At 41.0% G+C, this 15,450-nt stretch overlaps 1 protein-coding gene across 10 annotated transcripts in view; it reads right to left on the bottom strand.

The window, feature by feature from the left end:
- Nucleotides 1–1,787: 1,787 nt before the first annotated feature.
- The window catches only part of LOC126085091 (zinc finger protein 234-like), an 80,012-nt gene continuing 66,349 nt past the window's right edge, over nt 1,788–15,450 (bottom strand). For 3 of the 10 annotated variants that reach the window (XM_049900093.1, XM_049900091.1, XM_049900094.1), the window contains one exon: nt 1,789–8,275. In XM_049900093.1, the coding sequence (XP_049756050.1) occupies nt 6,132–8,275 (2,144 nt within the window). In that variant the 3' untranslated portion in view covers nt 1,789–6,131. Of the gene's footprint in view, nt 8,276–15,450 lie in introns of all 10 variants that reach the window. The other 7 variants (XM_049900089.1, XM_049900088.1, XM_049900086.1 and 4 more) reach the window with 5 other exon arrangements.

Below are 15,450 nucleotides of genomic sequence, written 5' to 3' on the forward strand. Positions count from 1 at the left end.
AAGATGGTTCACATACTTTGGACATGTTATCAGGAGGGATCAGTCCCTAGAGAAGGACATCATACTTGGAAAAGCAGAGGGTCAGCAAAAAAGAAGACCCTCAATGAGATGGATTGACACAGTGGCTACAACAATGGGCTCAAGCATAACAATAATTATGAGGATGCCACAGGACCAGTGTTTCCTTTGGTTGTACATAGGGTCACTATGAGTTGGAACTGACTTGAGGGCATCTAACAAGAAGAAGAGCGAGAAGGTTGCCATGAATCTGAATAGACTAATAGACAAAGGATTTCTGACAGGTAATGTGCGCGCAAATCTTAATGGCAGAGGCATTCAGATCAAGCTCTCTGCAAGGGTTTAATCCAACATACTCTTGGGTAAGCAAGGCAAGAGGCAGAGGAGAAACGGTTGCTCTCAGAAAAAATGTACCAAGAATGGTCCAGGAAGTATATGATGGAAATGTTTTCAATAATTGCAGAGACTACTCTCAGAAAATGTATGTTAGAAAATAGATTAATTGAAAGGAAGAGCATGATGTTAGTGATTTTGGTTATGTTGCAATTTGGATATAAAAACCCCACCTCTTCTTCTGCCCAGCGAAGCACTTTATACTTTTGCTTTGGGCTGCCCTGACTCGAGTTTCCATTCCTCAAAAAAGCTCGCTGTTTTCACTCCTAATAGAGTATGAGGTTTTCTTCTTTGACATATTTGGTGTTGGAAATGGGATTTGGAAGGTGCATTTCCTTCAACAACCCCTGAGGTGTCAAGAATTCATGCTTTGGTACCAGCCAAGTGGTTTGGACTTGCCATCCCTGCAGGTTCTCAGGAGTCATGCCAAGGTAATCAGCCCCTTGAATCCAAGCTCCACTCTTTTATGTTTGTAGCTCTTTGATTGTGGAATTTGTTTTTTGTTCTTGCCAGTAAGTTTTTACTGTCTTTCAGAAATATGAGAAATACCAAAACTTAGGAGCATATTTGAGCCACCCTCTGGGACTCCTTTCCACTTCATGAACAAGCACATTGGTCTTTTAATGTGTGTTCTTGTCTGGTTGGCATGATCTCACTGTGTGTGTGTGTCCTTGTCTGGTTGGCATGACCTCACTAAAGATAGTTTGGAGAATTAGTGGCCACTTTGGGGTTCTCTCAACCTTTGGTTTTTCTGTGCAGTAGGTTAGAAAATAAGGGTTCCCAGATTAAACAACCGCAGTGGAATGCCTGTTTTGATTGGTACCTAGAAGCCTCTGAGACACCAAGACAGTAAAATTATTGCTATGCATGATACTGTTTCCAAATTAAACAAACAGAATAAGGAGCTACAATGTCAAAACGCTGCTCCTCAGGAGAGCAGTGGAATGCAGACCCCAAATTCTCATAAAAGGACCAGACTTAATGGTCTGAGACTAGAAGGGCCCTGGTGGTCATGGCCCCCAGACCTTCCGTTGGCCCAGGACAGGAACCATTCCCAAAGCCAGCTCTTCAGACAGGGATTGGACTGAACAATGGGATGGAGAGGGATGCTGGTAAGGAGTGAGCTTCTTGGATTAGGGGGACACTTGAGACTATGTTGGCATCTCCTTTCTGGAAGAGGGATGAGATGGTAGAGGGGGTTAGAAATGGGCAGAATGGACACGAAAAGAGAGAATGGAGGGAGGGAGTGCGCTGTCTCATTGGGGGGAGAGCAACTGGGAGTATATAGTAAGGTGTATGTAAGTTTTTGTGTGAGACTGACTTGATTTGTAAACTTTCACTGAAAGCACAATAAAAATTAAAAAAAAAAACAAAACCCTGCTTCTACTCCATCTTCCCCTTTGCACCCTTCCTTAGCCCCCTATTCCTCTAATAATACTCTGTGTGAACTTTCTTGCTGTCCTAAAATACCAACTGTGAGATTTTGACAAAAGGAATGAAACCAGGTTTTATATGGTTGTTATAAAGGAATGCTAGAGGTTTTAAAAAAAAAAAAAAAAATTTTTTTTTTTTTAGAGGTTTTAGGCCTTGAAAAATGTGGGCACAAGTTTGAGCACTTTCAAAGCCACGAGGGCCCTTGCCAGCAATGACACCCATGAAAGGACAGGCTGAGACAGGAGTTGGCTCAGAGCACTAGGCTGCCCAACAGCCACAAGAAAACTCATGCAATGAAGGCACACTGTGAAACAAAGCACTGACCAAACCCTGCAGCAGATTCCCTGTTGAGAATTTTATTTCACTCTGGGAGTCCAAAAATTTCAACCTATTCTTAACATCCTTGATAAATGATTTCCACCCAACAGGCCCTTGTTTTGCGGTTCATGTTCAAAAACACTGTAAGCTGAATATATTTGAATAATTTAGAATTTCAGTGATGATCATTTTGAGAAAATAGTTTCCCTCTACTCTTTTTACTTCCATTTTAGGAAAATGCATTCCCATTAATGGTTTCTTTCCCCTAAGGAACTTTGGTTTGATGCTCAGGTTTTGTCATAGGGTTTGATACCCCTCCATATGACACTCTGGCAAGTTAGTAAGTTTATCTAGGACCTGCTTTTTTATTAAATTGAGTTGACCTCATCCAAGAATGGCTCTACGCTTTTTAAGAAACTAGGCTCCCCATGTTTTTGTCTTGTGTGATATTGTGTTAAGTCTGGTGTTTAAGCTGGCTTCACAGACAGCTGAGTTTATGTGGTTTCTCTGTTTTATCCTGACAGCTTGCATGTGGTCTAGAGCATTGTGTCTAAGATTCTATCTTGTATCAGGTTAAAGGCCATAGCTGGCTGTTGCTATTTTTCATAAGGCTGTCCTAAACCTCAGGGTTTTTTTTTTTTTTTTTTCTCTTTCAAGAAAAACTAGTTCATCTGGGTTGAGTTGGGCTCTCAGTAGCTACACTGAGAAAAATTTGATATAAATTAGTCTATTTAGAAAGTATACTAAAAAGGATGGGTTATTTAATTAGTGTAACAAGGCTTTAAAAAGGACTATAACATTCAAAATGTGAATACTAATAGACCAAATCAAGATTTCTCAAACTCTTATGTAGAAACTGATGGAGTTTTCAAACTGCTACTAATCCAGAATTACATGGAATCAAAATTAACTACACAGGACTGAGTAAACTAAAACAATTACTATAAGGCTTATATGAGAATATGGCTGATATATAATGTTCTATTTTTCAGTATAAGAAACCATTTTTCTTTCCCTTTTAAATGTAAGAATCAACTATTTCAGAAATTATTACCAGAAGACCCATTATTTCTTGTATGTTACTTATACTGACTCTAACTTTGTTCAACCTCATTTACAAAGATATTGCCAATCCTTAATCTAATGCTCTATAGGATAATTTTCACAAGTTAAAGAAGCATTTGATAAACAGAAATTAAAATCTAAAAATCTGCTTAACACTGACCCAGGAGAATATGTGTACTAAAAGACATCAATTAAAGAACTCACTAGAACCTCAATGGAAAGGGCCATAACTAGGTCTCCTCACCAATCCATGTGCTTTCAAACCAGGAATTAAACTTTGATCCCTTTTTGTAACAGCTAAAAAGGCTAGAACACTTCTTTGGACTAGTCAGCCTTCCAGAGAACTAAAAATCACTTTAAAATGCCCTACTTGTCAGATGTGGATGACATTTGAGGTAGACAGCTGATCCCAAGATCACAGAACAAGATACTCCCCCCATTTATCTGACTGAATTTTGTAAACTGCTTTGTAAGTGTAGCTATTCTTAGTATCGTTATAGTCTTTTTCCTTAGTTTTATTCAACATGAAGGCTCATTTAAATTTTATACTTCTATTTACAGAAATTTCTTCTGATGTATATGAAGAAATGCATTTGTTAAATTAGCCCTATCAGTAGCTAGTGCCAGTAATTTAAATGAATGTTGGATCTGTCATCCCATCCACAATCTGGGCATGAAAATTCAGATCCATTAACACTTTCTGTATCAAATTATAGTCTTGTACTGAATGCCATCATTAACTTTAATGTCACATTTAAATAAGCCATACATGTTACACTATGAAATCCCCATATGTTATTAGCCCAACTTCAGATCTGATGTTTTAATCTAACACATATTATAAAACAAAAAGTAGATTGCTCCAAGTTCTTTCAAAAGAATTTTGACTTTTTGGAAGAATGACTCTCCAGCCCAATATGCAGATTCTCCTAGATACAGGTACACCCTGGAGATCCTGTGGGTTCAGTTCCGGATCACCGCAATAAAGTATCATAATAAAGTGAGTCTCACAAATTTTTTGGTTTCACAGTGCATATAAAAGTTATGCTTATGCTATACGGAAGTCAATTAAGTGTGCAATAGCATTATGTCTTAAAAAAAGTGCGTATTTCAATTAGAAAACACTTTATTGCTAAAAAATGCTAACCGTCACCGCAACCTTCATTGAGTCATCATCTTTTTGCCGGTGGAAGGTTTATGCCTCAATGTTGATGGCTGCAGACTGATTAGGGCGATGGTTACTGAAGGTTAGGATGGCTTTGATAATTTCATAAAATAAGACAACAATGAAGTTTGCCGCATTGATTGACTCTTCCTTTCACAAGATTTCTCCATCGCATGTGATGCTGTTTAGATATCATTTTACCCAAACTAGAGCTTCTTTCAAAATTGGAGGCAACCCTCTCAAAACTTGCTGCTGCTTTATCGCCTAAGTTTATGTAATATTATAAATCCTTTGTTTCAACAATGTTCACACCATCTTCACCAGGAGTAGATTCCATCTGAAGAAACCACTGTCTCTGCTCCTTCATAAGCAGCTCCTCACTCATTAAGTTTGATCAGGAGACTGCAGCAATGCAGTCAGATCATCAGGATGCACTTCTAATTCTACCTTTCTTGCTATTTCCACAACTGCAGCTGCTTCCTCCCCTGAAGTCTTGAAGCCACCAAAGTAATCTGTGAGGGTGGGAATCAACTTCTCCCAAACTCCTCTTACTGTTGATATTTTGACCTCCTCCTATGAACCATGAAGGTTCTTAACAGCATCTAGAATGGTAAATCCTTTCCAGAAGGTTTTCAATTTACTTTGCTCAGATCCAACAGAGAAATCTATGGAAGCTAAAGCCTTATGAGATGTTTGTTCCTTTGAACATTCATTTTTACCGGTATCCTTTCTGGATAAAATTTTCAAATATTGTACATTGTCTCTTTTTGATTCATTTAACCAATAACCATTGAGTATACCTACAAACTCCGCAGCACTGTTCCTGCACTCATGGACCTTACATTCTAGTGGATGTTAATTTCGGTATGCACATCATTATATTTTTGTTAAACATCACATCAAACTCTTATTATTCTCAAGGCCTATCTCTTGAGTGATAGCTCATAAATTCCTAAGTTCTGACTGAAGCCCTTACTGCACCATTTATAAAGGTTCTCCCATGTGTGCTTTGCTGAAAGTCAGTCTTTAATAAAACAAATGTTTTCACCTCTGAGACCTAAAGGTTACAAGAATTCAGGTTGCACATAGTTTTTTTTAAACCTTCATTTTGTAGAATTCGTTCCTTTGAGGATTCTTTGATGGTCTTACCACTATCATCACATTCAGAAAACTGATCACCAGCATGGATTTTCTAATTTAAAAGATTTGATCTACAACTGAAACTCTTACCACAAACCTCACACTACTAAGGTTTCTCCCCAGTGTGAATTCTCTGGTGAGACTGTAGCTGTGAAGATCGACTGAAGACGTTCCCACATACATCACATTTGTACAGTTTCTCTCCAGTGTGGACACGATCATGATGCTGAAGACTTGAGACTGAAGTACTTCCCACACTTTCCACACTTACACGGTTTCCTCTCCTGTGTGGACCCTCCAATGCATGTTAAGATTCTCACTATACCTGAAGCTCTTCCCATACTTTTCACATTTGATGGGTTTTTCTCAACTGCGACTCTTTTGATGGGACAAAACTTGTGAAGAATTACTGAAGGCCTTCCTACGCACTTCACATTTGTAAGGTTTCTCCCGTGTGGATTCTACAGTGAACTTAGAGATTTAGTCTAGTACAGAAACCCTTCCCAGACTCTCCACATTTGAATAGTTTTTCTCTACTGTGGGCACTGGGATGGTTCAAAAAGATGTGCAGCCTGCCTGTTTTCCACACTCCTCACAATTAATAACGTTTCTCTCCTTTGTGGATTCTATGATGACGTTGAAGATTTGATTTACTACTTAAGTACTTCCCACACTCTTCACATTTGAATGGTTTTTCTCCACTGTGGACACTCTGATGGGCCAGACGTTGTGAAGCGAACCTGAAATCCTTCCCACACTCCTTACAATTATAGGGTTTCTCTCCCGTGTGGATTCTACGATGAAGTTGAAGATGTTCTCTATGACGGAGGCCCTTCCCACACTCTTCACATTTGAACGGTTTTTCTCTACTGTGGACACTGTGATGCTTCAAAAGATGCACAACCTGCCTGAAGTGCTTCCCACACTCCTCACAATTATAGGGTTTCTCTCCTGTGTGGATTCTATGATGATGTCGAAGAATTGATCTACTTCTGAAGTATTTCCCACACTCTTCACATTTGAATGGTTTTTCTCCACTGTGAACTCTCTGATGGGACAGAAATAGTGACACAGCCCTGAAAGCCTTCCCACACTCTTCACAATTATAAGGTTTCTCTCCTGTGTGGATTCGATAATGAACTTGAAAATCTGGTCTACGACTGAAGCTTTTTCCACACTCTTCACATTTGTATGGTTTCTCCCCAGTGTGAATTCTCTGGTGAGAGTGCAGGTGTGAAGACTGACTGAAGCCTTTATCACATACATCACATTTGTACGGTTTCTCTCCAGTGTGGACACGCTCATGACAATGAAGACTCGAGGACTGACTGAAGGACTTCCCACACTGCGCACACTTATATGGTTTCTCTCCTGTGTGGACCCTCATATGTGTGTTAAGATTCACGCTCCACTTGAAGCCCCTCCCACACTCTTCACATTTGTATGGCTTTTCTTCACTATGGACTCTTTGATGGGCTATAAGGTGCGAAATCTGACCGAAGCTCTTCTCACACTCTTCACATTTGAAAGGTTTTTCTCCACTGTGGACTCTTTGATGGGGCAAAAATTGTGAGACATGTCTGAAGGCCTTCCCACACACCTCACATTTATAGGGTTTCTCTCCTGCGTGCATTCTACAATGAATTTGGAGATTTAGTCTAGTACTGAAGCCTCTCCCACATTCTTCACATTTGAACGGTTTTTCTCTTTTGTGGACTCTCTGATGGGTAAAAAGATGCGTAGCCTGCCTGACACGCTTCCCATACTCCTCACAATTATAGGGTTTCTCTCCTGTGTGGATTCTATGATGAAGCTGAAGATTTGATCTACGACTGAAGTACTTCCCACACTCTTCACATCTGAATGGCTTTTCTCCACTATGGACTCTCTGATGGGCCAGAAGTTGTGAAGTGGCCCTGAAACCCTCCCCATACTCCTCACAATTATAGGGTTTCTCTCCTGTGTGGATTCTATAATGAATTTGAAAATCTGCTCTATGACTGAAGCCCTTCCCACACTCTTCACATTTGTAAGGTTTCTCTCCCATATGGACCATGCAATGAGTATTAAGTGCAGCTCTACGATGAAATTTCTGACCACATGTATCACATTTGAATGACTGCTCCCCAGTGTGGATTCTTTGATGTTCCTGAAAACGCGAAGGATACATAAAATCCCTCCCACATTCCTCACTATTATAAGATTCCACTCCTGTGTGGCCTTCGTAATGAACTTTAAGTGTTGCTCTATGCTTGAAGCGTTTCCCGCATTCCTCACATTTGTGTGGTTTCTCTACAGTGTGGACATTCAGACGATTTTGGAGATGTGAGTTCTGACTAACTTCCTTACCACGCTCATCACGCTTATAGCGGTTCTTTCCCATGTGAACTCTCTGATGATTACGAAGACCTAAGATATAACGGAAGCTTTTACCACACACACTACAAGTTAAAGACTTCTTTTCTGAGTGTGAATGCTGATGAAGATCAAAGCTGGGAACATCACTGAAGGTTTTTGTACACTCGTTACCCTGGAAAGTTTTCTCTCCTGTGTGAATAACAGATAGTCCTCCTGCAATTGAAGAGGGTGAATCACCTTGTTTGTAGAACTGAGACCTATTGATCACAGACTCTTGACACCTGGTTAAGTCACTGGCAATTTGCTGCCAGATATGCAAGCTAGAAAGTTCCTTGTGTGCTCCTGCTTGTGGGACAATATCCATCTGCCTTGGGTTCTTGCCTCCTGTAAAGACAGAGAATTCAGAGATTTAGACAGGTGAAAGATTTCTGGAGAGCTTTCAAAACTTCACACTTAGATAGGAGATGAGACATTGCTGAATCCAGAGAAGGTTCAGCTGATCTTTTCCACTGCATATCATGTTCTCTGGTTTACATGTCGTCAAAATCAAGAGTAGATGCACTAGCCTCCAAATCACTAAGCTGTAAGAACACCCATTAGACATCATCAAGCCAACTATGTGAGCTACTATTTAGCAATTAAAACTTGGTAATATACAAATTGTTAACCTGTTGCTACTTATATTAAATTTCAGTTAGTGTAAAATCTTGGATAGTAAATAATGCAGTTAGAAAAATCATGTCGAAAATAAAAAGGTATCAACAAGATGTACGTTTCACTGTGTATATACTGACTACATTAAAATTTAAAGAAATGAATATATAAAAACATTAAGGAAAAGCGGTAACACAATCAAAAGTTTGCATGTTTTCAGATCATTTTTTCAGTAAAGTTCTCATTTAATGGAAGGGCCCTAGTGATGCAGTTGTTAAGCACTCAGCTGGTAACTGAAATGTTGGTGGTTTGAATCCACCAGCTGCTCTGCAAGAGAAAGATGTGGCAGCCTGCTTCCATAAAGATTTACAGCCTTGGAATCACTATGGAGCAGTTCTACCCTGTCATATTGGGTCACTATGAGTTAGAATTGACTTGACGGCAATGGGTTTTCAAAGTAAATTTTTACAGAGGAAAATGTCACCTTTCTCCCTATAGGAATAGCTGATTAAATGCTCATTTGTTTTAGCAGACATTTAATCAGTTTGTATAGAACTCTGTCTTGGATTATTTTATTAGAAAATTACTCCAACGCCTAAAGATCTGAAAGTCCCTCAAATGGTTTTAATGACTTGCAGATTTGGGAGAAGAGCACACTACCCCTTACTGACTAAAATGCAGCATATAAACAGAGAGTGCTCCTTTAGCTCCTGCTGAGAAGATTTCTCCATGAGGACAAAGGGGGAAAAAAGTTGAGGTAATGACATACACTCTTCTGAAACCTGACAGTAATTCAGAACTTTAGAATCTTCAGGGAAAAAAATGAGCCAGTACAAGCTAATCTTTGACAACGCAGACAGAGCTGGGGAGAAAGGAAAGAACAAGGCACAGTGAAATGAAATTTTCTGAAAGCCAGTCTTATAAGGGGAGTTACCTTCAGCCTGGAACTCTACTGAGATAAGATACTTCCATGGATGGTTTCTTACTTCTCTGAGGTCTGTGCTCAATTGTCCGTCCATCGATGAGTCCAAGGTAAAATAATAAACCCTGTCTGTGGCCAATTCACCTTTGGCAACTTCCGTCCCCCTTGACTCCATACTCTATACGGTACTTATTACCATATGATATGCTATCTAGGTCATTTTTGCTTATTGTATGTCTTTCTGACTACAATGCAGTATCAATAAGGATAAGCATTTACACTATTTCCTGCTTTATAACTAGTATCTAGAAGGGTGCATGGCAATAGTTGGTGCTCAAAAAGTGCATGTTGAATGAATAGATAAAGCCATTTCACATTTTTGTGAATGTTTAAGTACAGAAACAAAAAAGTGTTTCCAAGTAAGTTCTGTAAAGTAGGACTGCAGTTTTGTGGGAAACCGAAGGCTGTTCCACAGACAGGGTCCACCAAGAGTGATGCTGCTGAGGTGAAACTCAAAGGTAGCAAAAATCAGTGAATAGAAAGCACAAGGACCTATGCACAGGTTCCTTCTGAGACTTTTGGGACGTCTCTTTGAAAACACTATTGAAAATCTGTGGATGTAGACAAACTGCACACAACAGGTTTTCCAATTGAAGACTACAGCCCATTAGTGAGTTGTGAAATACATTTAAAAGCTTATAATAAGCATTAAAAAAAAAAAAAAGAACTGAAAATGTCAGAGCATTCTCCCAAGCAAAAAATAATAACAAGAATGTCAGTATAGGAAATGCTTTGTGAGTTCATATATAAATCTACACAAACATGAAATGTTCCCACTAACAGACACCTTTTTTACTACAGCTTATGCTCAAAAACACTGGAACAGAAGTCGGTACGTCCTTAACTAAGCAAAAAACTCAAATGGAACACTGAAATAATCAGAAATACAGGCAACCCACAGCTGACTCATGTTCCCCTTGCCTAAATCGGCCCCCTCTGGCACAAAGGAACAGGAAACTCGGGTAATGACGTGGATGTGCACTATCTAAGAATGAATGGGCCAAAGCTGTCAAGACTTTCAAGGGAAATTAAGCTTGCCTGGTTATTTTCTAAGACTTCAAAAAAAAGATTTTTTGTTGTTGTTGTTCTTGGAGGGCCTGTCTCAGAAGCAGATGTCAGAATCGTAACATAAAAGTGTAGTATTTTGTTCTAGAAATGAATATACTCCCCTATGGAAGGCTCCAAGAAAGCCACAGGGAAAGTATATTACTCAGCACAGTCACAAACACAATGCTTAAGTGTTTTCCTAGGATGTGGGTCCAGTGCAAGCACACACACACGCACACTCACCACAAGGGCATCTAAGAACGCAGAATGCAGCCAGGCTTCCATGAGCAGACAAATTCTTCTGCAACGGCCTCACTCACTCTGGTTTGTGCGTCACCTGTTAGCTGTCTCCATGAATCAGGAAGACAGAGAGGTCCCTACGTATATTAACTCAATTCCTAAAGTCAACAAATATATACAGATACCTGCCATATACGAGGACAATTCTAGACCCTGACAAGCCAGCAATAACAAAATGGACAAGAATCTTCCATTCTTGGAGATAACATTACAGTAAGTGTGACACGTATTAAGCAGATAAAAAAAAAAAGATGTGACAAAATAGGCCAAGGCAAGGGGAGTAAAGAGTGGAAGGTATTTTAAATAGAGTCTGCAGTGCAGTACATTACTTAACAGGGCTCTTCTGGCCATACTCTTCTATCTCCCACCGAAAGACTGGATGGGTCTATGTAAATGAGGCCTTGTGGCCCATCAAGGAAACTGGATAGCTTCCTAAAAATGTAAATAAGGTGCATGGCACCCTTGTGAACATGGGACCATGCAAGTAAGGTATATGGAACCCTAACAAGGGAATTGGTCAGTTTTGCCATCCTGCTAGGCTTAAAGCAAGCCATTCCAGAGGCAGAAGGGGAGGATCTCACCATCACCAAGAAAGAAGAGCCAGGAATGGAGCATATCCTTTGGCGCTGGGATCCCTGTGCTGAAGAAGCATCTAGAACTAGGAGACCGAGAGAGAGCTGTAACACCAAAGACAGGGAAAAGCGGCACCAGAGAAACAGTGGGACCAGAACCAGGAGACCAGCAAGAAATGCTGCGGTGGGATTCCAGGCCCACAGAGCAAGAAAGCTGAGTGCCTTCAGGCAGATGGCTTACTGGTGAGGTAGGGTGCTTCCAGGTACCTGGTGGAGCTATGTTTGCCGACTCACAGAGCTAGAGCTGAGCACCTTTGGGATAAGGCTTACTGATGGATTGGGGTGCTTCAGGGCACTTATCAGTGGAGCTAAAAAAGCTATGTTAACAAGCAGGGCAAAGGCCAGAGGGGCTAGAGAGAGATGTGCCTGCAGGCACAGACAAGAAAAGGATGTCCTGATTGAAGAATTGTTTGCTGAGTGTTCCTGAACCTGAATTGTAACCTGTCACTTTCCTAATAAATCCCATAATCATGAGTATTGTCTATGAGTTCTATGTGGCCACTGTAACGAATTATCAGACCAGCAGAGAAGTAGATTGTGTGGTGAGAGGGATGGCTGGTGTTAGAATTGGTAAAAAGGTTGGAGGGTGGAGGCATGTTTGACCTCTGCCTCATGGAAATCAGCCTTGGGCTATTGATCTTGATTCTCCTTCCTCCTTGTGGAATTAGAGGATATCAGATGTCCCTGCCACACCACTTTTACAGTGTGGAAGGACAAGATTTCTTGCCTGATATTAAAACAGAGCAGAGAACTGAAGGAAGTAAGGAAGGGGGCTGGGAAGATTTCAGGTGAAAGAGTATTCCAGGCAGAAACAGCGAATAAAGCGTTCTGAGGCAGGGAGCACACCCGCGGCAGACACATGCTTGGTGATGGATGTTTCAACAGACATGACTGTAGATGTTTCTCAAATATTAATATAGACAACACAGCACAGAAGGGGCACAGTCAGGGAAACCTCTTAGACATAACCAAATACCTCATGGGGTGAAGTTCCTGGGATCGAAGACAAAAGACCATAGACTTAGGGGACACCTACATCAATTGGCACAACACAGTTCATAAACACAACGTTCTACATCCTACTATGTAAGTAGCATCTGAGGTATTAAAAGCTTTTTAGTGGACATCTAAGATACAAAGATTGGTATCCCCCCTTCTGGAGCAAAGGAGAATGAAGAAAACCAAAGACCCAAGGGCGCAAACAGTCCAAAGGATTAATGGACCACATGACCCACAGCCTACATGACCCTGAGAGCAGAACTACATGGTGCATGGCTACCACTACCAACCTCTCTGAGTAGGAACACAACAGAGGGTCTCGGACAGAGAAGGGGAAAAATGTAGAGCAAAACATCAAATTAAAAAAAAAAAAAGATCAGAGTTACTGGTCTGATAGAGACTGGAAGAACTACCACAACTACAGCCCTAAGACACCCTTCTGACCTGAAACTGAACCCAATCTCAGAGACGAACTTCCAGCCAAACAACAGACAAGCCCATAAAATAAATAAAGAGTAACATGCTCTTTAGAACAACCAATTATAGAAGATCCAAAGGGCATGCCTAAAACCAAAGATGACAAGGCAGAAAGGGGTAGAAAATCAGGTCAAAAGGAAACTGGGAAGCCAGGGCAGAAATGGAGAGAATGCAGACACATTGTGGAGAATGAAGCCAAGGACATGAAACATTTTACGTATAAACTATCATATGGGAATCTCCTTTGCTCTGTAAACTTTCACCTAATGCACAGTAAGAAAAAAGAAATAAACCAGAGCAGAGATCTGAATGAACTGAGAAAGGGGGTCAGGAAGATTTCAGGTGAAGAAGAATTTCAGACATAGAGACAGCAAGTAAAGGGGTCTGAGGCAAAAGCATCCAATAGGAATTATAATGGTCCCACAAAGATTTCCAAATCCTAATTCCCACAACTGAGAATATGTTAGGTTACATGGCAAATGGAAATTGAGGTGGTAGATGGAAGTTAAGGTGCTAACCAGCTAACCTTAAAACAGGAAGATTACCCTACCATATGTGGCAGGCTCAATATATGCAAAGGGGTCCTTAGAAGTGGAAGAGCAAGGCAGGAGAGTCAGCAGAAAAAGTGACCATAGAAGGATGTTCAGAATGATGCAATGTTGCTGGCCTTGCATTGGAGGACTAGGCCCACGAGGCAAAGAACTTGGCAGCTCCTAGAAGCTTAAAAAGGCAAGCAAATGAATTTTCCCTACATTCTCCAGACAACAAGGCAGCCCAGCTGACATCTTGATTTTAGGCCACCAAGTCTGCATCAATAAAAGACTAATACAACATCTGAGAAACAAGGAGGGCAAATAGCAGGTACACACTGACCAAGAGAAAAAGATAAGATAGTGTATTCACAGAAGAAGTAGCACCTGAAGACTAGAATATGTAGGACTCTGTAAACCACTCTAAGAAACATAAGACCACCAAGTGTTTTAAGTAGAGGAATGACTTCATTTGACTTCATTTCCCACAGATCACTTCACTGGCTACATGGCGAACAGAATTTAGGAGAGAAAGGGCATGTGGTGTAATGAATTACTTAACAAGGCATTTCTAGCCATGGTCTTGTAACTCCCACGCAAGTGATTGGGCAGGACTGTGTGATAGGGTAATTGTGGCCCACTGAAAGAATTGGTCAGTTTTGCCATCTCACTGGGCTTGAAATGAGCCACCCAAGAGGCGGGAGAGAGAGAATACCACCACCAAGGACGAAGAGCCAGGGGCCTGCGTGTCCTTTGGACCTGGGACACCTGCACTGAGAAGCTCCTAGAACCAGGAGACAGAGAGAAACAGAGAGAGAGAAGCAATGGCAGAGACCCAGCAACAGACACCTGGAAGCAGGAGACAAAGCAGTGGGTTTCCTGGCTCCCAGAGCAAGAAAGCTGAGTGTCTTTGTGTAGAGGTCTAGGGCCAGAGAGAGGCGTGCCTACAAGCACAGCTGGCAAGAGGCTGTCCTGATAGAAGAACTGTATCCTCGAGTGTTCCCGAGCCTGAATTGCAACCTATTACTTTCTTAATAAACTCCATTGTCACGAGTACAGCCTGTGAGTTCTGTGTGGCCACTGCAATGAATTATTGAACCCAGCAGAGAAGTAGCAAGTGCCATGGGAGGGACAGTTGGTGTCAGGGTTGGTGAAGATGGCAGAGAGAGAGGAGGCATGCCTGACCCTGCCTCACAAGAATCAGCCTTGGGATATTGATCTTAAATCCCCTCCCCCCTTGTGAAGTTAGAAGAGATTCAGACACCGCCTCTGTGCCATTTTTATAGGGCCCAATTAGGACAATCAGTACAAGGGTGGCTGCAATAATCCAGGAGAAAGATTTGGCAATTTACATAAGGATGACAGCAAGTACGGTGACAGAAAGTAAAATACATGCACAAACACCTATAAGGATTACCAATGACTGGTTCTGATCTGAATTCCCGGGTCTTGAGGTTGCTGTCCTCATCGTTGCAAGCATTCTCCCGTCTTTTTAAGTGCCATATAGCAGCCCTGGAGGTGCAGTGGTTTAAATGCTCAGCTGCTATCTGAAAGGTTGGCAGATCAAACCCACCAGCCACTCCGCGGGAGAAAGATGTGACAGTCTCTGCTTTCAAAAAGATTACAGCCTTGGAAACCCTGGGGGGCAGTTCTACTTTGTCCTATAGGATCGCTATGAGTCAAAATCAACTCAAAGACAATGGATTTGGTTTTGGTTGGAAGTGCCATATCATGTTTAAAGATTGGAGGCCTGTGTACAATCAAAGTCACCTTTTTAAGATAAACATACTACAATTTACTGGAAATCTGCATTCCTACTGCATTCTCATGAAATAATCAAAAGGAGTGTTTTTCCAACATTTTTTCTAAGATGACATATTTGAAGAAATGTCATTTATTAAAAGACCCAGACGCAAATGCATAAATATGTATTACTAA

Source organism: Elephas maximus, chromosome 11 (genome assembly GCF_024166365.1).
Source record: "Elephas maximus indicus isolate mEleMax1 chromosome 11, mEleMax1 primary haplotype, whole genome shotgun sequence".
Taxonomy (NCBI): Eukaryota; Metazoa; Chordata; class Mammalia; order Proboscidea; family Elephantidae; genus Elephas; species Elephas maximus.